The 25,786-nt window shown below is 28.0% G+C and overlaps 7 protein-coding genes across 15 annotated transcripts; 4 read left to right on the top strand and 3 right to left on the bottom strand.

Moving 5' to 3' along the window:
* The first annotated feature begins 22 nt into the window (after positions 1-22).
* On the top strand, positions 23-1,390 carry LOC141532802 (pre-mRNA-splicing factor Syf2). Its single transcript, XM_074251321.1, has 2 exons — positions 23-218; positions 695-1,390. Exons 1-2 carry the CDS (start codon positions 141-143, stop codon positions 1,292-1,294), a joined length of 678 nt encoding a protein of 225 aa, XP_074107422.1. The 5' UTR covers positions 23-140; the 3' UTR covers positions 1,295-1,390.
* Positions 1,391-1,544: 154 nt separating this feature from the next.
* On the bottom strand, positions 1,545-9,372 carry Tab2 (TAK1-associated binding protein 2). 6 transcript variants are annotated; one of them, XM_074251315.1, is made up of 10 exons: positions 9,130-9,372; positions 5,681-5,816; positions 5,075-5,504; positions 4,462-4,791; positions 4,195-4,398; positions 3,272-3,423; positions 3,100-3,193; positions 2,763-3,020; positions 1,853-1,906; positions 1,545-1,732 (listed from the first exon to the last, which is right to left on the bottom strand). In XM_074251315.1, exons 2-10 carry the CDS (start codon positions 5,786-5,788, stop codon positions 1,707-1,709), a joined length of 1,656 nt encoding a protein of 551 aa, XP_074107416.1. In that variant the 5' UTR covers positions 5,789-5,816; positions 9,130-9,372; the 3' UTR covers positions 1,545-1,706. The 6 variants fall into 6 exon arrangements, with proteins under 6 accessions (XP_074107416.1, XP_074107417.1, XP_074107420.1 ...); XM_074251316.1 differs by lacking the exons at positions 1,545-1,732; positions 1,853-1,906 and having other exon boundaries at positions 1,941-3,020; positions 4,462-4,779; XM_074251314.1 differs by lacking the exons at positions 1,545-1,732; positions 1,853-1,906 and having other exon boundaries at positions 1,945-3,020; positions 9,130-9,371.
* A 1,186-nt stretch (positions 9,373-10,558) lies between these two features.
* Positions 10,559-14,447, bottom strand: Clic (chloride intracellular channel protein 5). The gene is made up of 4 exons (XM_074251296.1): positions 14,145-14,447; positions 12,559-12,864; positions 12,174-12,500; positions 10,559-11,135 (listed from the first exon to the last, which is right to left on the bottom strand). The coding sequence occupies exons 1-4, from the start codon at positions 14,211-14,213 to the stop codon at positions 11,055-11,057; spliced, it is 783 nt and encodes a 260-aa protein (XP_074107397.1). The 5' UTR covers positions 14,214-14,447; the 3' UTR covers positions 10,559-11,054.
* Positions 14,448-15,107: 660 nt separating this feature from the next.
* Positions 15,108-17,090, top strand: LOC141532791 (uncharacterized). Of its 2 annotated transcripts, XM_074251291.1 has the most exons (3): positions 15,108-15,255; positions 15,775-16,206; positions 16,540-17,090. In XM_074251291.1, the coding sequence occupies exons 2-3, from the start codon at positions 15,815-15,817 to the stop codon at positions 17,072-17,074; spliced, it is 927 nt and encodes a 308-aa protein (XP_074107392.1). In that variant the 5' UTR covers positions 15,108-15,255; positions 15,775-15,814; the 3' UTR covers positions 17,075-17,090. The 2 variants fall into 2 exon arrangements, with proteins under 2 accessions (XP_074107392.1, XP_074107391.1); XM_074251290.1 differs by lacking the exon at positions 15,108-15,255 and having other exon boundaries at positions 15,677-16,206.
* A 99-nt stretch (positions 17,091-17,189) lies between these two features.
* On the top strand, positions 17,190-18,611 carry LOC141532792 (tetratricopeptide repeat protein 12). The gene is made up of 4 exons (XM_074251293.1): positions 17,190-17,329; positions 17,448-17,621; positions 17,994-18,386; positions 18,473-18,611. Exons 1-4 carry the CDS (start codon positions 17,221-17,223, stop codon positions 18,526-18,528), a joined length of 732 nt encoding a protein of 243 aa, XP_074107394.1. The 5' UTR covers positions 17,190-17,220; the 3' UTR covers positions 18,529-18,611.
* On the bottom strand, positions 18,368-21,694 carry LOC141532790 (UPF0415 protein C7orf25 homolog). 2 transcript variants are annotated; one of them, XM_074251289.1, is made up of 5 exons: positions 21,677-21,694; positions 20,315-20,464; positions 19,839-20,262; positions 18,860-19,350; positions 18,368-18,661 (listed from the first exon to the last, which is right to left on the bottom strand). In XM_074251289.1, exons 2-5 carry the CDS (start codon positions 20,456-20,458, stop codon positions 18,578-18,580), a joined length of 1,143 nt encoding a protein of 380 aa, XP_074107390.1. In that variant the 5' UTR covers positions 20,459-20,464; positions 21,677-21,694; the 3' UTR covers positions 18,368-18,577. The 2 variants fall into 2 exon arrangements, with proteins under 2 accessions (XP_074107390.1, XP_074107389.1); XM_074251288.1 differs by lacking the exon at positions 21,677-21,694 and adding an exon at positions 21,058-21,194.
* On the top strand, positions 21,287-25,445 carry LOC141532788 (zinc finger protein 385B). Of its 2 annotated transcripts, none has more exons than XM_074251287.1 (8): positions 21,287-21,492; positions 21,684-21,730; positions 22,477-22,836; positions 22,986-23,059; positions 23,617-23,769; positions 23,837-23,931; positions 24,660-24,898; positions 25,135-25,445. In XM_074251287.1, the coding sequence occupies exons 2-8, from the start codon at positions 21,691-21,693 to the stop codon at positions 25,344-25,346; spliced, it is 1,173 nt and encodes a 390-aa protein (XP_074107388.1). In that variant the 5' UTR covers positions 21,287-21,492; positions 21,684-21,690; the 3' UTR covers positions 25,347-25,445. The 2 variants fall into 2 exon arrangements, with proteins under 2 accessions (XP_074107388.1, XP_074107387.1); XM_074251286.1 differs by having other exon boundaries at positions 24,660-25,024.
* Positions 25,446-25,786: the final 341 nt, after the last annotated feature.

The raw sequence follows: 25,786 nt of genomic DNA, 5'->3' as shown, positions 1-25,786 counted from the left end.
TCTTCACATTAGTCAACTTTAGTCATCCATTTTGCATCAGAGAAAACACAAATAATTTTATTTGTTGTTTGATAACGTTGACGTGTTATTTTATATAAATATAATTTTATTTAGAAATTTGAAACTAAATTATTTTAAAAATGACTGAAGAAAGTAAAAATACTCGCCTTTCGTTGGAAGATCGTATGAAAAAACTAGGACGTCTCCACAAAATGAGAGTAAGTAATTTAACCTTAAAATTTATTTACATTATTTATTATTTTTTATGTAAATAAAAATAATCTAAAAATTTTTATGTATTTAGTAAATTAAAAAAAAATAATTCCACGTGTTCAAAATATTAAAGTTAGAAAAAAACATTTTGTTATTTTTAAAAATTTTAACAATAATAAAATTATAATGATAAATAATTAAAATATGAATTTTAAAATTGAGACATTGGATAATTTTTTAGAATTTTATAATTAATAATTTTTTACAATTTTTTTTTTTTTTAACAAATTAATTATAATAAAAAAAAAAATGTTTCTTCAAGATAAGTAATGATTATGAATAAAATATTTTATTTTTATAAAATTATATACAAATTTTTTTTTTTTTTTTTTTTTTTTTTAATTTTAAGATTTAAAAATTTTATTATAATTTAATTTAAAAAAAAATTTTAATTAATAATTTTATATTTTAATTAATTTAGAATGAAGCCCGTCTGCTGAACCACAAAGAAGTAGTAGAAGAAGACAAGCGAAAGAACCTACCCTCAAACTGGGAAGCAAGAAAGCGCCAAGCGGAGTGGATTCTCCAGGACGAGGAAGCGAGACAAAAGGCCAAGGAGCAGGGTCTGGACTACGACCGGCAGAAGCTTTTGAGTATCGACGCCATTGAGGCCGAAAGGCTGGACAGGAAAAAAAAGAAGAAGAACCCGGACCTTGGCTTCGCGGACTTCGAGCAAACTACTGTAAGACAGTACACCAGATTGGTTAAAAACCTGAAGCCTAATATGGAGAACTACGAGAAAGCTAAGGAGAAACTCGGTCCTGCTTTTTACGGTGACAGGAACACCATTCTTCATGGGCTTCATGAAGATAAAAAGGAAGCCATTGATAAGATGGTGGAGGATTTAGGCAAGCAGATTGCTAAAAGGGAAAAATACAGCCGCAGGAGGACTCATAATGATGATGCGGATATTGATTATATCAATGAAAGGAATGCTAAATTTAATAATAAGCTTGAGAGGTTCTATGGAGAACATACTAGAGAGACTAAGCTTAATTTGGAACGTGGGACTGCAATTTAAATATTTATTTTAAATATTTAGTAACTTAGTTTATGCTTTTAATTATTATAATAAAAATAATTTGTTAATAATTTAATTAAAATTAAATTTAATTTAATTTTTGGTTACAAAAGCGCTCCTTGTAAAGATATTCCTTTCGAGTCATAATTTAATAAAGGCATTATATTATAATAGAATAAATAAATTTCATTATTTATTTTCTTTAATTTAAATAAATTTAAATTAAAGAAATTAAATAATATACTTAATTTATTTTAAATAAAACTAATTTATTGAAATATTTTTACAGTAAAATAATAAAACAAAAATTTAGAATAAATAAAAAAAAGAAATATAATTATAAATCAATCGTTTAAACTATAATTTTATGTATGAAATATTTACAGTTAGTTTTTTTTTAGAAAATAAATTTTTATACGACCCAGCTGTGAACAGTTCCTGAAATAAATTTATAAATTAATTTTTAAAAATTATTCTTTATAATTAAATTAATTTTTTTTTTAATAAAAAAAATCTCAAGAATAATTTTTTTTTAAATAAAGAAAAATTAAAACTTACTTCTAGGCGAAAAATTATGATGATGCGTGACTCTTATGTGAATATCTTGAGTTTCTGTTGAAATAAATTTATGAAAAAATATTTACATTGAAAAAAAAAAAATTATTTACAGCTAAATTAAAAAAAATTAATTTATTAGCTTCACAAAAAATAAAACAAAACTTTTTACAATCAAACTTAAAAATACATGATTAAAATTTTAAGTAATTTATATTTACATTAATTAAATTAAAGAAAAAAAAAAAAAAAAAAAAACATTTGTCACTCTTAAATATTTACAGTGGACGTGTAAAATAAATATAAATATAATAATTACGTACGTGCAGTTATTGTAAGCCTCTCGGGCGGTTAAAGTTAGAATAAGAAGTTATACCTAGTAAGAATTTTGAAAAAAAATTTTATTTTTTTACAAGAAATTTTTTTTTTAAATTTAGTTTTTTCAAAAATAAAAGTATTTTTTTAACAGAAAAATTTTTATTTCTTTAACTAAGAAAGAAAAAATCAATTAAAATTTTAAACAAATTATTTTTTTTATTACAATTAAAAATTTTTTTTTTAAATAAATTTTTTTTAATAAAAATTTGAAAAAAAAAATTTTTTTTTTCAATTATGTATGTATGTATCAATCAATTTAAATTTTTGGGAAGCTATTTTGTCAAAAATAAAATTTTTGACTATAAATATTATTTAATTAAAATGTCTCAAAAAAAAACATTTTTTTTTTGTATCTAGGTATAACTCCTTAAATAAAACTAGAAAGTAAGGCATTATTATTAAAAAAATTAATTATTAATTATTAATTATTAATAAGGCACGGGTAAAATCTAAACCCTGGACGTAGACTGCTTAGAAATAGAATTAGACATCAAAGTCTGCGGGCGGCTCAACACCTGGGGACGGTTTCTCGTACCTGTGTCTTCAAGTTCTTTGAAGCGAGGCATCAGACAAACCTCGCAGATGTCAATCAGCGGGTGGTTGTTGAAGGTACATTTCTCGCAGAACCACGAGGGCCCATCTTTGTCCTCGTCCTCGTGGACATTCTGGCTGGGGTCCCAAGCCGGCGGGACATTCGGGAGAGGTGGAGGAGATGAAGGGAAGGCGGGGAGGTTTATTGACTGGCCGCGGTAAATTCCGTGGTAGAATTCTTCGTTGGTCTCTCCCAGAGGTACTAAAAAAAATTACAATTAAATAATTAACTTAATTATTTTTAAATTTGGCGCTATTTATAAAAAAATTTAAATATTCACCATTTGGATTTATACTTTTGTCGACTTCATTTGTCAACAATCCACACTCAAGCTCCAGTTGATAAATTTCGCTTCTTAAATCTGAAGCGCGTTGCTAAAAAAAAAAAATTGTTTTTTGTCTAAATAATTAATTAAAAAAATAATTTGAATAATTTATAGAATTAAATATTACCTCCAGAGATACAATAGGATAAACAGGTCCTTGAATAGCATGGATTTCTCTCCTTAGAGCCTCAAGTCGTCCTTTTTCTAATTTAAGCTCTCTAGTAAGTCTCTCCTTCCTCACCAGCTGCTCAGTAATTAGCTGCTTCTGACTTTCTGACACTAAAAAAAAATATACAATTAATAAAATTATCATATTTACTAAATAAATATATAAAACTAAAATTAACTGACGTTAAAGAATTTTTTTATTAATTAAATTACAAGTAAAAAATATTTTTAAAAAATTATTCAAGTTTTTAATTTTTTTTAAATTAAAAAATTTTTTTTTAAATTTGCATTTAAAATTTTATACAAATGAAATTTTTTTTTTACAAACACACGTTGTACTAATAAAACAAAACGGTGATGCCAGATCAGGTGATCAAAGAGCATCAAAGAGGTAGAACCTATCTATAGACCCGCGTGGGTCAGGAATTTGTAAATATCTCCGACGCAAATGCGTAGGTGGGATTATAAAAGCCTGAAAGTATCACTAAGATAGATAATTAGATCATTTATATTATTCAAAATTAATTTATTAAATATTAACAATAAAATCCATCAAATTTTATTTTTTTTTTAATTTTTTAAAACGTTCAAAAAAAAATTTTTGCTTAAAAAATTTTTTTAAAAATAAACATCCAACGCCATCTGTCGGATATTTATTTAACTGCTGAATTGTGGAGGGGGGTTGCGACTACGGGTGTGTTGGCACAACGAGCAAAGAGTGTTTGTTGGCACACGAGTACTGAAAAGCTTATTTTAATGAATTTAGACAGAAATAATTAAAATTAATTAATGTAATACTTTAAAAATAATTTCAAGGACCTTTTAACGTTTAAAATTATTTTTCAATTAAACAAAATTGATTAAATGTATTTAATAGGTTACCTTGATGCAAAGACAGACGAGTGAGATCAACACTAATAGCATCTTTATAAGGAATAGACGGGAATGAAGAAACAGGACCGCTAGGAGTCGCAGGTAAACTACTGGGATTACTAACAATCCCAATTGCTGGAGCTGAAGGTGTCGTAGGTGCGCTCATTGTCGTCGTCGGACGTGGTAGCTGACTTGGAGGACCTGCTGGTAATCCTTTAAATAACAGAAATAATTAATATAAATAAATATTAAATGTTGATAAAAATTTTAGATTACCTGGAGGTTTATGAGAGCCAGAAGCCACAGGAATGAGGTTATTGGGCCTGGTACCCATAGGTGGCCTTATCCTCGCAGCGGCGACACTGCCGACATTTCCAGGACCGATGCTAATCTGCAGGCGGCTTTGGAAGCCTCGAGGGTCTAGGGAGGAAGTTGAGTAGGTGAGACTGGATCCTTGGGACCTGATGTCAATCGGCGCTTGAGGCTCTGAGGAAGGCGGTCTCAGGGTTAGGCTGACTGAGGTGTAGCTCCTTGTGTGGTCACTGAGGACTTCGCTCGAGTCAGGTTGTTCGTTTCGCTTTTTAGGACTCTGGACTGTCCGAAAATCTAGGATATTTAATATATTTTTTAATTTTCAGATATAAGCTCATCCCGATCTTACACTCATCAAGAGCTTTCATTTGAATACCCACATGGCATTTTCATATATTTTTCATATATACATATATATAATATATATAAATATATAAAATATATGAAAAATTAATGTGGGTACTCAAATGAAAGGTCTCGATGAGTGTAACATCAGGATGAGCTTATATCTTTAAAAATGTCAATATTTCACAAGATACAAGGTAATTTCTTAATTGTATATCTTGAGATTACTTACCCCGATTACTTGCAGGACTGCAGGCAACATTGACATTAAGTTCGAACCCCGAGTTCAAGTTTCTTACGTTCCTAAAATTATCTGAACTGGCCGAGGAATCATCGAAGAAGCCGTGAGTGGAGTAAGCTGCCGGAGCAGAAGATGGCGCTGGCCTTCCAGGAGTCTGGCTGGAAGAAATCGGCGGCAATGGCGGAAGAACTCGCCGAGCCGCGTGCAAAGGCGACCTCGCAGGTCCGATGTTCAGAGAAACTGGTCGGTGGGCCTTCGGCTTCTGGTGGAGACTTTGAAGAGTCTTTTGGGGGTCTTCGGGCAGACTCATACCCCACTGGAGGTTCAGGTCCGGAGCCGGCGGAGGAAACGCTCCAGGAGAGGGTCTCAGTTCTTGAGTCAAGCGCAAACTCTCCGTGCATGTCTCCCTGTCGTGGCTGTTCTGCAACATCACGTTAAAAGTCAGCAGCTGCTAAGAATAATTTTTTTTTTATTAATTATAGATTAATTTATCAATCCTCGTGCTGTTAATCCTTGATTAGATGATAATTCACAGTTTCATTATTTAGTTTTATTATTTAGTTGAAGGGATTTGGAGGTTAGAGGCCGCCGATCTACCTGGGCAATGCACTGGGAAACAACGTGATCCGGTAGGCCAGGAAACTGCTGCTTCAACTCATGGAACAGCTGCATGATGGCGATGTTAGAGCAGTGGCAGTCCCCCATCGTAGGACCCCATCCTGGTATAGCCTACCTGTATTCATTTTTTTTTATTTTTAAGGTTTCTTTTTTTTTTATTATTTAATTGTTATTAATTTTATTTATTTTTTCCCGCTGATTTTTAAAAAATTTTCAAATAGCTTTGACACGCAGCGCCATCTAGCGAGTTTTTTCGCTACTAAAATTAAAAGGCTGATTTCTGAAATATTCAATATGGCCGCCGTTAGCAGGTCACCGTATTTAGAGCTATTTTTGCGATTATAAATAAACTAAGTGAGGAAAAAATGAAATTTTTTTTCAAAAATCTGCAAAATAGCTTCTAGAATTGTTGAGAAGAAAAATTGAATTGATTGGGTGCGTTTTTTACGAGATATTCATAAAGAAAAATTTGTTATGGTAAGTAACGAAGAATATATATTGAAGGTATAATTAATATTTTTTATAATAAAAATGATCCAATTATTTACATAATTTTTTTTTTAGCTCAACAATGGAGAAATCATTAAATAAAAAAATTGTCGACTAGTTTTGACACACAGCGCCATCTAGCGAATTTCTTCGCTACTAAAATTAAAAGGCTAAGTTATAAAAGTTTCAATATGGCTGCCGTTAGCAGGTCACCGTATTTAGAGCTATTTTTACGATTATAAATAAACTAAGCGAGAAAAAAATGAATTTTTTTTCCAAAAACCTGCAAAATAGCTTCTAGAATTATTGAGAAAAAAAATTGAAGGTATTGGTTTTGTTTTTTAAGAGATATTCATAAAGAAAAATTTTTATTATGGTAAGTAACGAAGAATATTGAAGGTATGATTATTTTCTAGAATAAATTTTCTTCAGCTTGACAATGAAGTAAAACTTCTTGAGCATATTGAAAGTGTCCCAAGTATCAAACACACCTGTCAGTGTCACACAATTAAAGTTAATTACGTCATACAATAAATACCAGTACATTTCACAAGTTGGCAGGAAAATAACGTAATGACAATAATTGTCAACCGAGGTGGAAACACTGAAATTAAACGTACAAATTTTAACCTACTGGACCACGAATTACGAACAAGTACTCGTAGAGTGTCATAGAGGAGGATAATGGTTCATAACCAGATCATTTATCTTGAGACGTGTCCTCCCATTAGACTATTTTGCCTCTTGGCTGGCTGTCTGTGTGTTATGTGGGTGATTTTATTTACAAAACACCATTAAAATTGGTATTACTCGTTAAATCCAACAGAATAGTCGGCAATATTTACTTGGCCGCTTCCTGTTGAGTTGTTTGGATGAGATATGCGTTTTCACAAAATTTAGGATCCACCTGCCGACTTTGTAATCGCCGAAAAGCTATCCAGCAAGTCAACTATGCGGATTTATTTATATTATTACGCAGCAAATAGTTAATTCAATTTGTTACGGAGTTAAATCCCAAGCCAATTTATTGCTGCCAGAATTTGTAAATCTAGAATATAAATTATTAATAATCATTTTTATTTTTGTGGAAGTGGGCTTAATTGATAAATAGCCGGTATTTATTTAAATTTAATTTGTTAGACACATTTGCATGTCCATAAAAAAAAGCAAATTCCAGTCTGTCGGGTTAAGAGATATTTGTGTCATGAAAATACTGAGACTGCAAGTCTGGCTTAAGTCTTTTGAATGTTGGCGACGGTTAAAAAAAAATTTAAAATAAATAAAGTTTAGATGGAGAAGAACAAGATCAAAACGAATTACAAGAACAACAAGAAGAAAGTAAATGGATACTTGCATACCACTATTTTACTTTTTTTTTTTTTTTTATTTTAACGTTTTAACGTTTAGGAATTCTAGATGAAGAAAACTTGAGTTATATGTCGACACGGAATTTATTGTCGTGATTTATCTTCTTACTTTCCTTTAATTAGTTTAAATTATTTCTTCTTTCAATGATAGTTCTTTTTTATTATTTTTTATTTCTTCTTTAATAGAATTTTTTATTAAAAAATTTTTTCATTGATAATTTTCATTATTTCTTCATTTAATAGTGATATCGTCTTTTTTTTAAACTTTTTATTTCTTCATTTAACTTCAAATAGCTTTTTTTCAATTTTTTTTATTACTTCTTTAATAAAAAAATTTTTTTCTTCTTTGATTAATTTTTTATCAACAATATTTCTTTTTTAATCATTGTATAATTTCTTCTTTTATAATTTTTTATTTCTTCTTCAATAGAGAAAATTTTTTTCTATTTCTTCTTTGATAATTTTCTTAGTTTTTTCATTTAATTCTATTATCTTCTTTGTTAATACTTTATATTTCTTCTCATAATTAAATTTCTTCTTTAAAAAGCTTTATATTTCTTCGTTCAATTTTAATATCTTTTATTTTAATTTTTTTATTTATTCTTTAATTAATTCTTCATCAATAAAATTTCTTCTTTGATCATTTTTTAATTTCTTCTTTTGTAATATTTTATTTTTTCTTCAATAAAACTTTTTCATAAAAAAATTATCTTATTTATTTTTTCTATTGTAAAAATGACTAAAAAATTTTTTTTCCATTTCTTCTTTGATAAAAATTATTAAAAAAATTTTTTTGCCATTTCTTCTTCAAGAAAAATATCTAAAATAAATTTCTTCTTTCCAAAAAAATTACTAAATTCATATATTTCTTCTTTTACCTTCCCAAAAATTTCTCAATATTTATCTAATGATATAATGACTAAAATAAAAAAAAAAAAAAAAAAGAAGAAAATAGAATGAAGTGAAACCCAAGAATAATAATTGACGTGTGACGTTTTTGTAAAAGAGCTTAAGCAAAAGCTTTTTAAAATATCAACCAAAAATAAACTTCAACCTGAAAATAATATTTACTTATTTCTTTTAAAAACTAAAATTTTCTCACTATTTCTTCTTCTTCCCTAAATCTAACGTCAAAAATCGACAACAAATGGATAAAAATAGTTAATTATTAAGTCTAAATATAAATATTATATTTTGTAGTTCTTTGAATTAGTTACGATGGCGCACGTGATCAGCGAGTTGTAAAACCAATCGGTAATTCAGGAGAAAACAATGAATGAATTGACGTTCGCCTAGACACCCAAAGTAAAATAAAAGTAAAGTATAAATATAACACACAAATTACTTCAATTATAAACTCACTGAGAAGAAACTGTTTTATTTTTAAAGTTAAAAATTTCTTCTTCCGTCTTCAAAATTTTGGGTCAAGTTACAAGTAAGTAATTAATCTGCAATTTATTTAATAATTTTTTACCTTCAAAAATAACAATAATAATTAATAAATTTAATTTTTTAATTACAGATTATTAAAGAAGAAATGAAGAAATAATTTTTTAAAAATAAATAACTCACCGGACCATCGAGATGTCGCACTCGATTTAACACTTGAAAAATTATTTTAAACAATTATCATTCAATCTAGTTACTTTTTGTTAATTACCAGAACTTTTAATTAGTACGCAATTATTATTATTTTTTTTTTTAAGTACACAAACATCACTTATAACACTAGTAGTTTTATATTTATAATAATAATTAAACGCGATTTTATCCTGAGGTAATTACGACGACTGTCCGAACAGCTACTGATCAGCTGTGAAATTTTTCACTGCGCAAGTCATTTTTGTACGTAATTATAACACTTTTTTTTATTTATTTTTTTTTTGTTAGTAAACAAAAAATTATTTCTTCTTTTGTTTATTTATTAATTTAATTTTTTTTTATTTTTAAGTAGAAATAATTTTATTTTTGTAAATTTTATTATTAGAGGATTTTTTTTATTGTTTTTTAGGTTAGACTTGCACTGACTCCGGTGGTGGCAGCAGTAGGCGCTGAAATAATTGACTATACTATATGCGCTGTAATGTTTAAACAATAATTAATTTAAGGTTAGTATTTTTTTATTACTTTAATTTTTTATATTAATTTTTAATTATAAAAATTAATTTAATTGATAACACTGAAGTTGACAGATATTAAAAATTTTAATAACAAATTAATTACAATAAAAAAATACTTCTAAAAATTTTTATTAATTTTTTACATGTAAAATTTTTTTATTTAATTTTTTTTATAATAATTGCATTATTATAAAATTTTAAAATAATTTTTAATGTCTGTTAACTTCAGTGTCGTAATTAAATTATTAAAAAAAAGTTTCACATGTGAAAATTGATAAAAATTACAAGTGAAAATTTTTAGAAGCATTTTTTTATTGTAATTAATTTTTTAAAATAATTTTTAAAATTGACAGCTGATCGCTAACTTCAGTATCATTTTAATAGATAATAATTTTTGTAACGAATAAATTTGAGCAAAAAAAAATTCACTGAAAATTTTTTAAAAATTTTAAATGCAATTTTTAAAAAATTAATTTTTTTAAGAAATTTGTTTTAAAAAAAAAAAATAAAAAATGATCAAGTGACAGCTTTTATTAATGGGAAGAAATATTATATAAAAATGTAATTTTTCTTTTTTTTTATTCATATTAAATACTCAATTTATAATTTTTTAAAATACATCAAATTAATTTTCAGATTTTTATACTAATTTTTAATATAAAAATCTAAGAAAAGTATTCTTATATTAAAAAACTTGTTTATAAATTAAAAAAAAAATATTTCTTCCCTAGTGGAAGAAATATGAAGCTTATTTAATGTTCTCAAAAATAATTTTAATTATTTAATACAATTAAAAATAATAAATTTATAAATTGCAAAAAAAAAAATTATAAATAAAAATTAAAATTACAAATCAATTAAAAAAAAAAACAAAATACAAATTAATTCTGATGTAGAGACACGATTGTCGAGATTCCCGTGTCTCTGTATTTATTACGTACAATAGCGGTTTTACAATTATAACTACTATGCATTTAATTAATACATAGCTAACAAATTAAATGAACATAATATTAATAGCCATAATAATAATAATAATAATAATAATAATAATAATAATAATAATAATTAATTAATTAATTATTAATTAATTAATATATAAATGAAGAAAATTTAAACTACTGAATTTTTAGATTACAAAAGTTTGTTTAAAAAATTTAGTTTTTCTTCCTTATTAATAGAAAAGATTTAAAGATTTAATATTAAATAGATAACATACTCGCAATATATTATTTAACCATATAATAATAATATATATAAAAAGCTCGAGGCTCATAGGCTTTTAATTTAAAATTATTTTCTTCTTTTTTTTAAATAATTATAAACCTTTTAATAAATCAAAGTCACGGGCGTGGATAATCATAAAGAAGAAAAAAATTAGTCGTCGTTGACCTCAATGGGGATGCTCGTGGTGAAAGTCGGTGTCTCGAGTTCCTCGTGTTTTTTCATCTTCATGCTCTGTAAAATAATTATTTAAATATAAATTAATAATTTATTTATACAGTGACAGATTTATTGTCAAATAAATAAATAAATTTTATTTTATTTTAACTAGTGACCGTATTTGTCTACTGATGACCAAGTATTATAAAATTACAGTAATGGAATTAATAGTCCGTTGTTGAAGCCTTGAATGATAATAAAGATTGAATAACATCTTTGAGTTCATTTGAATAAATGTCAATTGTTCTTGTAATTACTTCTTTTCTGAATTTTTAATTTTTTTTTAATTAAACAGGAAGTTTTAAATAACTAATAAAGACATGGAATTAGTTCTTTGGATGTCGTGCCATCTGGTGAATTTTTTTGTAACTTCATGAAAATTTAATGACAAGTTTAGTTGAAAATAGTTTAGAATTTTTATTTTAAATGAAGATTTAATACAATCTTGCCATTTTTTTAATTTAAAAAAAAATTACTTCAAGTTTTTTGTGGTAATACTTTAGATAGGAGAGAAGAAATAAAATTTGAGGTGGATATTCAATTCAAAATGGCGGACTAGTTGAATTTTTCATACATTTTAATTCAAATTTTAATTTTTTCTGAGGACCGACATTTTTAATTTTTTTGAAAAAAATTTATGTTTTATTAGACTGTAAAAAAAATTTTTTAAGCCATTTGTAAAAGTGGAAATGAAAAATTTGATTTTTACAATCGATATAACCTTTATATGTTACGAAAAAAATTTGTTTAAAAAAGAAGAAATAATAAATAAATTTTTTTTAATATTACATAAAACTTTTTTACGGGAAGAAATAATAAATAAATCACCCAGTATTGTTTAACAAGGTTGCAGTGAAGATGATAAGTAAAATTCATCGGGAAGAAATAATTACTAAGGTTTAATATTTAAATAAAATTATCTGAGTTTTTTATGATCAAAAATAAAAAATTTGAAGGCCTTTTAAAAAAAAGACCATAATTTAAATATCAATTAAACCTTGTTCTATTTCCTGAGCAAAAAAAAAGTATTGTCTTACAGACGTATTTACACACCTGTTGCAGCTTATAATGATTAATAATATCCTGATCTGCGGGACAGCTCTGCAAGAATGCATCGAGTCTGTACATGTGATGCATGTATCGCCACAGATGCACTAATGTCTCGGGAATTTCAAAGTCAGCAAAGTATTTTCCTGCCACCCGGATGTGCTGCAAACGGGGCATCAGCTCGCAATCGAAGCAACACATGGTGTCGCCTGTGAGAAAACGCGTGCCCTTGCGGCCCAAATGCTCATCTATTTTCCGTAAATGGGCCATTAAAGAAGACGATTTAGGGTCCTTGTCCTTCTCCTTTGCGTTAAGTAACAGCAGCTTTAGTTTCTGCAATAATATCTTCATTAATCTTAAGAACTCTTTAAAATGATCAAAAATGTCTTACACTGAAGAGATTTTCCACAAGAGTAGCGACTTCTTTGTCCTGGATGAAAAGATTATGTCCGCCGGGAATATTCTTCATAATATGTCTCTCAATTTTCTCGTTCTCCAAAATGGCGTCGCCTCCGTCGATCAAAATCGGCGGCGGAGTCGCCTGGAAGTTGGTGCGAAAGTCTGGAGGGGGCTTTTGCATGTCAACTGTCGTTACTTTTAAGGAAATTGTTTTTAATTCCGCGAGAAGATACAAATCCATAAAATACTCCTGGCAAAATAAACACGCGCCTTTTCTTCTTCCATCGATTGTTGATGCCTGGAAATAAATTTACAAGCAAAATTAGTAGTTGCGGAAAATATCGCGCAGCTTTTAAGACGGATTGAAATGAATAAAAATCGAAAAATTGCTTATAATGGTGATTTTTGCAAAAACAAAAAATTTGAAGCTTCGGGGCACTATGAAAAAGAAATCGCAGCGCTTTGAATTTTTCAGGGATTTTAGGGGACACTTGAAGGTTGAAAAATTACCGACGATATCCTTTGTTCATCCATTTTATCCAAAGTTATACTAAGTTATCCAAATATCCTTAATTATGCGAATTTTTGTCGTTTTTTCAGTTAAAGTTTTCAATTCAGAAAAAAAATTTTTTTTGACAAAAGCTATTCACGGTATCTTATAGAGAATATTGTGGAGTTTTCAAAACCGTTTTTCGATTTCCTGTACGATCATTATTTCCAGAGTTATTGATTGTCAAAGTGAAAAAGTACTTTTTTGCTTTGACTGACGATAACTCCGCGGCAAATCATCGTACAGGCTTTTTGATTACGTCAAATTGAAGGGCATTAAATTTTCTAAAAAAGCTTCACAGCGAAATAATGGAAAAAAATTTTTTGAAGCCCGTAGATTTTTTTTAAGACGAGAAAAAATTTGGAAAATTTTTTTTTTGTAGTTTTCTTAGGATGTCTCTAGACACGAACATGATAAAAAATTTTCATGGTCATATCTGAAAACTAGACACTTGGAGCTACAATTTGTTTTTTTTTTTTTTTTTTACTGTACGATCATTTTCCTCGGAGTTACAGCAATTTAACAAAATTCATAATTATAAAACAATATTAATAGAACTATTTATCAGCATAAATGCGTTGTAGTGCATGGATAAAAATAATAATTGATAGCTCTGGAAGGCTCGGAAAAATTAGCATCTGAGAATAAATTAATAAAGGAAAGATCCAAGTGATTAGTCATCGCCAAGAAAATCTAATCTTAAAATTAGTCAGTGCGCAAACAATAATAATAATAAAAAAAAAAAAAAAAATCAAAAAATTCAAAGAAGAAATAAAAAAAAAAAATTTTTTTTATAAAAATCTTTGAGCAATATTTATTTGTGTAATATTTTTCAGTAAATTAACGTCATGCTCTAGAGAATTCCGCAAGTAACTTTTATTTAACGGACAAAAATTCGGTAACGCGTGCGTGTAAACGCGGCTTTACGCTAAAATAAAAATCTAAAAATTATAAACGATTGATAAAAAATAAAATAAAAAATAAATATCGCGGATAATTAGCATAAAAATGTATAATTAAATTATTACCTTGATTATCAGTTCGATTTCAGGAACTTCGCCGTTGCTGGTACCATTTTCATGTCCCTCGTCCGCCATCGCGTTTATCCTTTTAATCCACGATCACGATCACGAGAAATAAATGCTTTGTGTTGGTAAACTGTTAAATAATTATTGTGTATTATTATAAAGGCACTAAGCGTAGGTGTAAACCTCTCACTGGTATGTATTATAATGTCTGCTTATTATAATTACAATTACTATTACAAATGTGTAAAAAATAAAAGAGATATAAAAATAACAAAGCGACCAGTTTGAACGCTCGCGATTTACTGACTGATCAGAAAACAGTTATTACTGGTACTGACGCACTCCGCCACTCGCGCCGCCACGTTACTTGTTACTAGTGCGACATCTTCTGGCGGAAATTTAAATTTTGTTTGTTGTTATTATTGTTAACTGTCACTGGATTATTTTTTTATTTTTTTCAACAAAATTGTTTTTTTATAATTTTTACATGTCAATTTTTTTGCAATTATATAAAAATTATAATGACATTTAATTTAGCTGTCACTTGACAATTTTTTTAATTTTTTTTTAACAAAAAAATTTGTTGTAAAAAATCCATTTAAAAAAAATTTCATTTTTAATTTATTAAAATTTTTACAACTCCATTTTTTTAATAATTTTTTTTTTACCACAATTTATTTATTAAAAAAAATTAAAACAATTGTAAAGTAACAGCTAACTTTAATGTCATTAAAAAAATGATTCTAAAAATTTTCATTTGTAATTTTTTTGGAATTTTATAGCAATTAAATTTTTTTTTAATAAAAAAATTATTACAAAGTAATTAAAAAAAAAAATTAACTTATAAAAATTTATAATTTCCTCTCTGACAATTATCGTAGATAAAATAGGAATTTTCATACCATATTTATACCACATACATTTATATATATTATCTTGTATAGTTTATGTTGAGAAATTGTCGGCAAGACATAATCTGTCTGACTCTTTTAGCAGTATCTACTTGCTATTAAGTCTTTGGTGTAACAGAGACACACTGTATAGATAGTATTTAGCTCTTATTGCTTTTGCTTATATTATTACTTTTTATATCCGAGTTACATATATATAGGTATAGTAAAAAATATGTGAATGTACAATACCTACAAAAAAAATATATCTAATACTCTTATACATATATTTTATCTACTATGGATTTTTTGTGGCTGATAACATTAAATTTTATAAAAATTAGTGAATTTAAAATTTTTTCTACAAAAAAAAAAAAAAAAATTTTTTTTGTCAAAAATTTTTTTTTTTAGTTGAAAAAAATTTTTTAAAGTGAAAAAAATTGTTTTTTTTTTTAGTAAAAAAAAATTTGTTTTTAGTGTAAAATTGTTTTTTTTTTAAAAAAAAAAAATTATTTCAATGTAAAAAAAAAAATTATAAAAAGATATTACTTTATTTATCATGTGACAAACAATTACTGATAAAAAAAAGTAATTTCTATAATTACAATAAACGGAGCCACGTTACAAGTAATACGTGTCGCATTTAAAAATAACTTTAAAAAGCGGCTCAGTTGACACTTACACATATCCAATCACATACCTAAAAATATATAAAAAATAATAAATAAATATTATTCCAGATTGTAAAAAGAAGAAAAAATAAATCAAAATAAAAAAAAAATGCAAGAAGCGATGTTAAACTTACGTTGGGATTTCTTCTCGTCGCACTTGGCGTCAACATTGGACTTCTGCTACGAAAAGCAGCACTTCGTGGACCTGTCGCTGGTATGTAAGAACAACGTGACTTTCAAGTGCCACAAAATGATCCTTTCGGCAACAAGCGGGTTTTTCCGCCGGTTGCTGACGAACAACGAGCACCCGCATCCTTTGATAATCCTGCATGACATCGACCCGGAGGACCTGAAGGCCGTGCTGAACTTCATGTACTACGGGGAGATCGAAGTTCCGGAGAGCCACGTCAAAAGTTTGGTAAAGGTCGCCCGGGTGCTGGACATAGCCGGGCTTAAAGACTTGCAACCCAGTGGCCAGTTTAGCGACAGCACCGCCATCAGGTCAGAAAATAGTCTTCTTATTTTTATTTCCGCCCCGGATTTTCTTCCCGATGTTATACTCATCAAGAGCTTTCATTTGAGTACTCACATGGCATTTTGATATATTTTTCATATATACATATATATAAAATTTATAAATATATAAAATATATGAAAAATTGATGTGGGTACTGAAATTAAAGGTCTCGATGAGTGTAACATCAAAATGAGCTTATATCTTTAAAAAAGTCAATAATTAAGAAGATACAAGGTCATTTCTTAATTATTTATCTTAGAGCAAAAATTTTTCTTATTCTCTTAATTAATATAAATTAAATAAATTTTTCAATTTAGGCAACCTAGTGGCCAGTTTAGCGACAGCAGCGCCACCAGATTAGGAAATAGTCTTCCTGAAATAGAAGAAGAAATAGAAGTTAAAAAAGAGCCGGTGAGTTTGGAAGAAAACGGAAAGCCGAAAATTCCGCTGATTAAACTCCAAAAGCCCCAGGTCCAGAAAACTTGTTACAATTTGAGGCAAAGGACCGGAAGTCTTGTGCGCGATAGTGATTTTGTGGTCGACAGTTACAAGAAGAACAAAAGAAGAAAAGTTGCTCCTGAAGAAAAGGTCAGCAAGCCGAATCAGCTGGGGTTTAAAAATGGGGTCAAGAAGGTTGATGATTGTAATTATTTTAAAAAACTCAAGATGCTTGATGAAGTTGAAATCATCTTCCAGCCTCAGGAAGTTCAGGGTTATGACAATTCAGTGTTTATCAAAGATGAAGTGGATATTGATGAAAGTCAGAAGAGAGACAAAATTTCTCTGGGACCTGGGGTGGAGATTTTTAAGACGTTTCCTTGGAAACCAGGGACTAGTAGAGACTTTTGTTAGGATTTTGTTTTGTTTTTTATAGAGGTGTTGTTTAGTTGTGTGTTTGGTTATGCTGTTGATTTGGGTTGCTAGGTAAGGATTGATTTAATAACATACTTTTGATAGATTGTTTAGAGAATTTTTAGCTAGTGAAGTTGGATTGAGATATGGAGTTTGCCGTGGAAGAAAAGAGAAAAGCCGTGGAAAGCTTGCCAGCTGATAGAAATGTTACTGAAGAAGAGTTTTGTAATTTTATGCAAAGAGTTACTGAAGTCGGTGAGTTTTAAAGATTTATTATTTAAAATTATTAGTAAATTTATTATTATTTTCTGGAATTTGTTAGGAAATTTTTGGGAAAACTTAGAAGTTAACTATAAAATTTTTTTTGTTGTAGAAAATATTGTTAAAAAATTAACATCCGATGATATAAAAGAACAAGAAGAAGCGAAAGTTTTGGCGGATTTAATACTGGAAGGGAAAAAAAAATTTGAATGCAATTTTGATGGCGTAAAAGTCAAAACCAATCGGACGGTGATAAATACTTCGGAAATTAAAACTGAAAAGAAAGGTATTATTTATTTAATTTGATAAATAAATTAAATTTTGATTTATTAAATAATGAATTTTGTTAAATTGCACTGTACTTTTTTAACTATTGACATTTTTAAAGATATAAGCTCATTCTGAGGTTACACTCATCAAAAGCTTTCATTTGAGTACCCACATCAATTTTTCATATATTTATATATATTACATATATGTATATATGAAAAATATATGAAAATGCATGTGGGTACTCAAATGAAAGCTCTTGATGAGTGTAACATCGGGATGAGCTTATATCTTTAAAAATGTCAATATTTAACAAGATACAAGATCATTTCTTAATTATCCATCTTGGAGAAAAATTTTCTTACTCTTTTAAAAACATAAATTTCAGAAGCTTTTATGGCTTCAATGGAAGCAGACGCCAAGAAGCGATCCGAGGACCGCAAAGTAAGAAACGAGCGTGCTGACACCTTCAAGAGAATCGGAAACGGAGCTTTCGGAGTGGGAGATTTCGCAAAAGCTGTAACTTACTACGGAAAAGCGCTGGAACAGCGCAAAGACAGCGCTGTTATCTGGAACAACCGCGCGCTTTCGTACATGCGGTTAGGGTTGTACGAAAAAGCCCTCCAGGACTGCGAGTGGGCGCTCAAGGTCAACGACTCGAACATAAAAGCTCTGCTGAACAGCGCCAAGTGCTACGCTTATCTAGGAAATGAAGAAAAACGCGATGAGTTTATTAGACTGGCCAAGGAACGGGTTCCCAAATTTTCTAAATATATTCAAGGTTTTTTTAATATTCAAATTATTTATTACTTACATTATTATTATTATTATTATTATTATTATTTTAATTTATAAATATTATTTCAGATTTCGAAGAAACTCTCAAGGCAAATCCTAATGATAGTGAAGAAATAATTATTTAATTAATTTAATTAAAATTTACCAATTATTTATTTTTTTAATTTTTTTTTGTCACGACTTCAACTCTTGGGCGTATTTTTCTTTTATTTCTGAGAGTGATCTTGGCTCGTGTAAAATTACTGTGCATTCAATGCCCTGTAATAATAAATTTTTTATTCAGTATTGTTAAATTAATTTATTAAATATTTTTAGTAATTATTAAATTTTTTTTTTTGGTGTAAAAAATTAATTTATTAAAAAATTTTTACATCAAAAAATTGTAAAATTAAATAATTACTAAAATTTTTATCAAAAACTAAAATATCAAAATTTTATTTGAAAAATTTTAATTACCTGCATCTTAGCTGCACGAACAAACCCTTCATTAGCAGACACAGTAATACTCTTGTGCATTTCCCCGGTGGCAAAAACAATCCTCGATCGATTTTTAATTTTTCCACCAAGAGCCAAGTCTAAAATCCTTCCTTCCGTTGCATCCTCAACAATAGTAACGCGTTTTATCAACTCCTTAGTTCTGGAAGTCTCATTAACGCCCCCGATAATGTTAATAATGTTCATTAAATTTTTGTAAGCAGTTTTGCAAATAATCAATTTTTTCCCCTGGAATATTTTATCAAGAACCGGTTTTACCGGTCGCAGTCGTTCCCACTCAGCTTGCAAGCTCAGCAGAGGCTCTAAGTAATCGAAATTAGCACGCCCGTTGGTCATATTGCTTACATAAGCCAGCAAGGTTGACACGTCCAGGTTCAGCGTTTTAATGTCACCCTGGCTCAATGACTCCAATGTTAAGTTTATCTGTTCTGGATTTTTGCAGATTGCAGCATCTGTAATTTTAATAAAAAAATTAATATTTTATTTTTAAATATTAAAAAAAATATTATTTTTCAATTTTTTTAATTCAAAAAAATTTTGTGATAAGAAATAAATTAAAAATTTAGTATTAAACCAGTATAAATAAAATGTTGTTTTATTAAATAATGACTTTTGTTAAATTGCGCTGTACTTTCTTAACTATTGACATTTTTTAAGGAATAAGCTCATCCCGATGTTACACTCATCAAGAGCTTTCATTTGAGTACCCATATGCATTTTTTATATATTTTTGATATATAAATATATATAAAATATATAAATATATAAAATATATGAAAAATTGATGTGGGTACTCAAATGAAAGGTCTCGATGAGTATAATCACAGAATGAGCTTATATCTTTAAAATTGTCAATATTTCCCAAGATACAAGGCCATTTCTCAATCATACCATTAATTAAATTTTTTTTTATCTAATTTAATATCCATAAATAATTTACCAATAGGATCAAGACTGCCAATTCTAACACCCTCGACGACGACCCCGAGCTCCTCGAGCCTCACCGCGAGGGAATTTTCAATCCCACAAGCAAAGTGAAATACAACCTCGGGCGCCTTGTAGCGATGAGGATGAAGCTCGGCGCAGGATAAATAAGCCTGGGCCTGGTCCACAGACTTCTGACCAAACTCTCCCTCGCCTTGAGAAATCAGGGTCAGAGCTCGGGGGTTTCTCGCGATCACTTTCACCCAGGAACTACCGGCGTCGCAGACGATGTCCACTTCCAGGCGAGAGTTCTCGAATTTAAACGGGCGCATCACGCTGACTGCGTCCTTGGACACCACCAGTCGCTCGATTATCGCGTTCAAGTGAATCAAGTTCGTGCTTTGGAGGTACTCCTTCTTCACGTTACCTGTGGATCGCACCTTAGAAGTTATTTTTTTAATTTACAACTCAGATTTGGGTTTTCTTTAATACCTTGTTTAGAAATTTTACTTCTTGGTTTATTTTTCTTGACAGCTTGTCAGCTCCTTCCACTTTCTCGCTCAGTGGCTTCAATTTTTCCATCATCTGGTAACCGCTTTTTATTTTTTCTTCTACATTTTTTGTCAGTTCCTCCATTTTTTTCTAAAAATAAAATTGTTTTTTTAAGATACATAATTAAAAAAAATTAATTATTTAAATAGAAAATTTTCGAATTTTTTTTTATTTTTATTAAAAAAAAAAAAAAAAAAAAAAATGAAAATTGTAATAAAAAATTATTTTGTGTGAAATTGATTTTTTTTTTTTTTTATTTTTAAAAGTCAATTTTTTTTATATAATTTTTTTTACAGTCATAAAAATTGTAGGTTATAATTTTAATAATAATATTTTAATGAATTTTTAATTTTTTTATTAAATAAAATTTAAAAAATGATTCAAATTTTTTTTTAGAGTTAATAAAATTGTTTACTTTTACAATCAGCTGTTTTTTTTCTATTTTATTTTAACAAAAACATTAAATTTTTGACATTATTAAAAAAATTACATTTATAAATATTTAAAAAAAAATTATTGCAATTATTTTATTAATTAATTTAAATATTAAAACTAAGCAATAAAAATTAAAACTGACAAATTTAATAAATAATTAAAATGTAAATTTTTTAACTAAATATAAAATTAAAAACATCAGCTGTCAACACAAAATAATAAATTGTTAAAAAAAACAATTTACTCACCCAAATTAAATTTTAAATAATTAAAAAATATTTTCTCAATTTTCTAAAAGTTTATACACTTTAAATTAATTAAATATCTGCTGTAAATTATAAAATTATTGAGTTTCTAATAATAAATCTAAAAATAATAAAAAATGAAACTGAAACTGACTGTAGCGCAGCGCCATTTTGATTTTAAATAGTACAGTAAAGCCGATCGGAGTTTTTTCACAACAAGAAATATAGTCCTATCTGATCTGATAAACAAATAAATCATAAAAGATAAACGTAGTTAGTGTTTAATAATAAATTAACAATTGTTTCTTTATTTTGTAAATTAAAAAAAAATTGTTGTGGTTATTTATTATTTAAATAAATAATAAAAGTGTAATTTAGTGATAATAATAGCGACGCATAACCTCCAAAAAAATTGTTTTGATAAACAAATAAATTTAAGTACGCATTAAAAAAAAAAATGAAATTAAATCAATTAAATAAGCAGACATTTAATTAATTACAATTATAATTAAATAAATTTTTCACATGTCAAATTTTTTCTTTAAAAAATTTTAAATGTCAGCTGATTTAATTTAAAAAAAAAAAATAAATAAATAAATAAGAAAATTATAAGTCTAAATACTTGACAGGTAAAAAATGTCCAAAGGAAAAGTGATCGAGAACCCAGAAGTCCCAGGTAAGTAGCCGGTGCTTAAAAAAAAATGTCAATGATTATTTAAGGTAGTACCCTCGCCAGAGGATTTTTTTTTAATTTTGGCAGATTAATAATGTTCATATAATTCTGCATTGATTGGCGCAATTTGAAAATTTTTTATTTTCTTATTTCAGAGATATTTAATTTCAAAGTTTGAGTTTTGAACGCTCTTATACGGATATCCAAAAGTTTACCTACAAATATTTTTATATCTCAGAAACTTTTTCAAGGATTTTTTTAAAATACTAGAGTAACGTTAACTAACAACTAAATAATATATTAAAAATAATTTAATTGATAATTACCACACAGTTTCAGAGATATTTATTGCAACAATGCAAATTTTATGAGCCGCGAAAAAAAGTATAATATGCGCATGCGCTGAAAAATTTGAAAAGTTTAAATATTAGTTATTAATTTTATTTATTTAAAAAAAAATTACAATGATTATTTTATTAAAATAAGTATTTTTTTGTTTATTCAAAATTTTAAAAAATTAATAATTTATATTAATCTTTGATAAGTTATAAAAATAATTCGGATGAAATAATAAAAAATAGTAAAATTTAAAATTAGTTAATAGATCAACACAAAAAATTTAATTACTGATTTTTCTGGAAAAAATAATAATAATAATAATAATAATAATACTGTCAATTATTTTTTTTTCAGAAAATTTTTTAGACATTTATTATTTAAAATAAAAATAATAATTTAATTTATTGAAGGTTTTGAGCAAAACTTACCTCCACCGCCGTTGCTGCTTTCTTCTGACATAAAAGACATGGACCCGGCGGTGCTGACAGCACCGCCGCCTCCACCTCCGCCGTTGCCAGCGAACCCGGTGACAGTGGACCCCGCAGTCTTGACAGCGCCACCTCCACCGCCGGGCCCGCCGATCCAGCCGATAATTAACTCGTATTACCCGAGTTCCATTCCTCAATCCGTGCCCTGGTGGATTCCCACGGATGCTGACTCCCAGGAGGCTTTTTGGTACGATCAAAGTCGCTACGCTCCTCCGGCTCAGGAGAAAGCTAAAAAAGTACAAAAACGGAAACATGAAGTTGTTGATCCTGTTCTAGATGCTGGTGGGTATTTTTTTATATTTTACAGCTGACACTTGTGATATTTAATCAATTAAAAATTTTTTTAACTAATAAATTGTGGCAAAAAAAAATTTTTAAAATAATTTGTTTGTTAAAAAAAATAAAAAATAATTTTTTTTTCTTTTTTTTAGAAAAAGTAGCAGCAGCACAACGAGAATTGACAATGTTAATGAAACCACTAAAATGCGACCTTTGTAATGCTGTTGTAAGGATTAATCAAACCTGTGTGATGTATGATTGAACTATCGAGAGAGACACGTGTTTATTTTTTTTAGGAAATCAGAAATAATTTTATTTATTTATTATTAAGTTACAAAGTTGAATTTATAATATTTAATTTTAAATTTAAAAAAAAATTAATTTTTAATTCTTAAATTATTGCTTAAAAAAAAAATTACTTAAAATATTTTTATTTAAAAATTTTAATTAATTAAAAATTAATAAAATTTTTTATTAAATTATTTAATATAAAAAAATTTTTTTTTATTAAATTATTTAATGTAAAAAAATTAAATTAAAAAAAAAAAATTTTTTTTCCATTTAAAATTTATTTTAAATTCGGAAAAAAATCAACAAACAAGTAAATAAAAAATTAAAGTGATACTTTAGAAAGATAGATACTTTAAAAATTCAGTGGCGTGTATCCTAAATAATTGACGAGTAATTTAAAGTCTATAATAAATTTCTAATCCTAAAATTAACCCCACGTGTTCTCTCTTACTCGCTGTTGCTAATATTAATACAATAATTGAATAATTGTAGATGAACTCGACGCTGCAGGCGAAATTGCACTACAACGGTAAGCCGCATCAGAAAAAAGTATCCATGTACCTTAACCAGAGCGTCAAGAGGACCAAAATAGAGACCGGTCCTGTAAACAGCGAGGCAAACAACGACTGGGACAGTTATTGCGATGTAAATTATTAAAAGTTGCTGTCTTAAATAGTTTATACGCTATTCAAGTACATTGTCTTCTTTTTAGGTATGTAAGACGTGGTTCACGTCCCAGACCGACGCTGCACAGCATTACGCCGGGAAAAAACATATTAGAGCGACTACTGGGACTCCTAAACAAAAGTAAGTATTGTATTTTATTTTTCATCTCTTTTTAAAATTGTGCATAAAGTTTTTCAATTTAATTAATTTTTTTTTTTTTTTTTTTTTTTTTTTTTTTAACTTTTCTCGGAAACTTATTTATATTTTATAAATTCAATATTAATTAGCCGTAAAACAGTGACCTCGATGCCACAAACCGTTATTTGATTTTATTATTATGCAATAAAATTTTTTTAAGCTTCAAATCGATTGCTAATTTTTTCACTAGCTTTATAATTAGTTTATGCTTATTGATTTACTCCGAGATCATATTTTTTTTTTAATAAGTACTTTTATAAATTTTTTTAAGCCTCAGTAATTTAACAGATAGTGCAATAAAATTAAGAATATTATTCCCTTCAATAATAAATTGTAAAAAAATTATTTATTAATTTAAAAAAAAATTTATAATGAGTTAAATTGTACTGTACTTTCTTAACTATTGACATTTTTAAAATTACAAGCTCATCCTGATGTTACAGACATCAAGAGCTTTCATTTGAGTACCCACATGCATTTTTCATATATTTTTCATATATACATATATATAAAATATATAAATATATAAAATATATGAAAAATTCATGTGGGTACTCAAATGAAAGCTCTTGATGGGTGTAATATCAGAGTGAGCTTATATTTTAAAAAATGTCAATATTTCACAAGATATTTCGTAAAATAACCTTAACTTTCTTAATTAATAATTACAGAACACACAAAAAAAATTCAACCCAAGGACCATTGGACCCAACGGGAAGATTTGGCATTGGAACTGGATTCCAAGCGGCGGTTCCAGTGGTTCCGGCGCCACCAGTCCCCGCGGTGGCGCCACCTATAATCCCCGCGCCAGTAGCACTAGCGCCAGTCCCTCCCGTTCCCGTCTGCGAAGTAGCCGTAGACTCGCCGCCAGTTTTGGTCGATGGATTCGCACCTGGAGCAACCAGTTACGGTATGGCTTTACGTTGTGACTTGTGTGGGGTCTCTGCAAATCGACTGGAACAACTGGAGACCCATCGACGTGGTGCTCGGCATCTTAAAATGATGCGGATGAGTGGTCTGGCACCTCCAGAATCCAGTAAATTTGAATTTAAATAATAATTTTTATTATTAGCTTTTTAATTATTTTTCTAATTACTATTTTTTGCAACTACTATATGAATTGCTTGTTTGTTTGTTTGGTTTTAGTGCAAGAGCCGGCGACAATTGACTATTCGATTTATCGGACACCTTCCGGCTCTTACTACTGTGCGCCGTGCAACAAGTCCTTCACATCGGAAAACAGCTTTGGGCAACATGTCGAGAGCAAAAAACATAAAAATCAAGTAAATACTAAAACACAGAGCAATCAAACGACGACTGTTGGAAAAAAAGACAAAAAAAAGACAAATAAATTGTAAATTTATAGACTTTATTTTTTAAACAAATATTTGCAATTGTGCATTGGAAATTTGTTAATGTGTCTTCATAAATTTAAAAATAAAATTATTCACTATTAATATTTTTTTTTTTTTTTTAATTTTAGTAAAATTCTCTATTTCTAGATACATAATTAAGAAATTACCTTTTTTCTCGTGAACTATTGAAATTTTTTAAGATATAAGCTCATCCTGATGTTACACTCGTCAAGACCTTTCATTTGAGTACCCACATGAATTTTTCACATATTTTATATATTTATATATATTATATATATGTATATATGAAAAATATATGAAAAATGCATGTGGGTACTCAAATAAAAGGTCTCGATGAGTGTAACATCAAAATGAGCTTATATTTTAAAAAATTTCAAAAATTAAGAAATGGCCTTATATCTTGTGAATTATTGACAATTTTA

The sequence above is a fragment of the Cotesia typhae genome, unplaced genomic scaffold, assembly GCF_013202065.1.
Source record: "Cotesia typhae breed Kobodo isofemale line unplaced genomic scaffold, CoteBio_Ctyphae contig_69, whole genome shotgun sequence".
Lineage (NCBI taxonomy): Eukaryota > Metazoa > Arthropoda > Insecta > Hymenoptera > Braconidae > Cotesia > Cotesia typhae.
This window is presented reverse-complemented; position numbering and strand designations above follow the sequence as displayed.

Excerpts from the sequence above, each read along its gene's own strand:
- Clic (XM_074251296.1), bottom strand. The coding sequence starts at position 14,213 with ATGGCGGACGAGGGACATGAAAATGGTACCAGCAACGGCGAAGTTCCT. Across the intron at positions 12,501-12,558 it reads TTGTGGAAAATCTCTTCAGT|AAACTAAAGCTGCTGTTACT; the intron begins GTAAGACATTTT and ends ATATTATTGCAG. Across the intron at positions 11,136-12,173 it reads ATCATTATAAGCTGCAACAG|AGCATGAAGATGAAAAAACA; the intron begins GTGTGTAAATAC and ends ATTATTTTACAG.
- LOC141532791 (XM_074251291.1), top strand. The coding sequence starts at position 15,815 with ATGCAAGAAGCGATGTTAAACTTACGTTGGGATTTCTTCTCGTCGCAC. Across the intron at positions 16,207-16,539 it reads AGCGACAGCACCGCCATCAG|GCAACCTAGTGGCCAGTTTA; the intron begins GTCAGAAAATAG and ends TTTTCAATTTAG.
- LOC141532788 (XM_074251286.1), top strand. The coding sequence starts at position 21,691 with ATGTCCAAAGGAAAAGTGATCGAGAACCCAGAAGTCCCAG. Across the intron at positions 23,932-24,659 it reads ACTGGGACTCCTAAACAAAA|AACACACAAAAAAAATTCAA; the intron begins GTAAGTATTGTA and ends TAATAATTACAG. Across the intron at positions 25,025-25,134 it reads TCTGGCACCTCCAGAATCCA|TGCAAGAGCCGGCGACAATT; the intron begins GTAAATTTGAAT and ends GTTTGGTTTTAG.
- LOC141532790 (XM_074251289.1), bottom strand. The coding sequence starts at position 20,458 with ATGGAGGAACTGACAAAAAATGTAGAAGAAAAAATAAAAAGCGGTTAC. Across the intron at positions 19,351-19,838 it reads TGGCAGTCTTGATCCTATTG|ATGCTGCAATCTGCAAAAAT; the intron begins GTAAATTATTTA and ends TTAAAATTACAG. Across the intron at positions 18,662-18,859 it reads TTCGTGCAGCTAAGATGCAG|GGCATTGAATGCACAGTAAT; the intron begins GTAATTAAAATT and ends TTATTATTACAG.
- LOC141532802 (XM_074251321.1), top strand. The coding sequence starts at position 141 with ATGACTGAAGAAAGTAAAAATACTCGCCTTTCGTTGGAAGATCGTATG. Across the intron at positions 219-694 it reads GACGTCTCCACAAAATGAGA|AATGAAGCCCGTCTGCTGAA; the intron begins GTAAGTAATTTA and ends TAATTAATTTAG.
- LOC141532792 (XM_074251293.1), top strand. The coding sequence starts at position 17,221 with ATGGAGTTTGCCGTGGAAGAAAAGAGAAAAGCCGTGGAAAGCTTGCCA. Across the intron at positions 17,622-17,993 it reads AATTAAAACTGAAAAGAAAG|AAGCTTTTATGGCTTCAATG; the intron begins GTATTATTTATT and ends CATAAATTTCAG. Across the intron at positions 18,387-18,472 it reads ATTTTCTAAATATATTCAAG|ATTTCGAAGAAACTCTCAAG; the intron begins GTTTTTTTAATA and ends ATATTATTTCAG.
- Tab2 (XM_074251314.1), bottom strand. The coding sequence starts at position 5,788 with ATGGGGGACTGCCACTGCTCTAACATCGCCATCATGCAGCTGTTCCAT. Across the intron at positions 5,505-5,680 it reads TTTCCCAGTGCATTGCCCAG|AACAGCCACGACAGGGAGAC; the intron begins GTAGATCGGCGG and ends GTGATGTTGCAG. Across the intron at positions 4,399-4,461 it reads TGGCTCTCATAAACCTCCAG|GATTACCAGCAGGTCCTCCA; the intron begins GTAATCTAAAAT and ends TGTTATTTAAAG.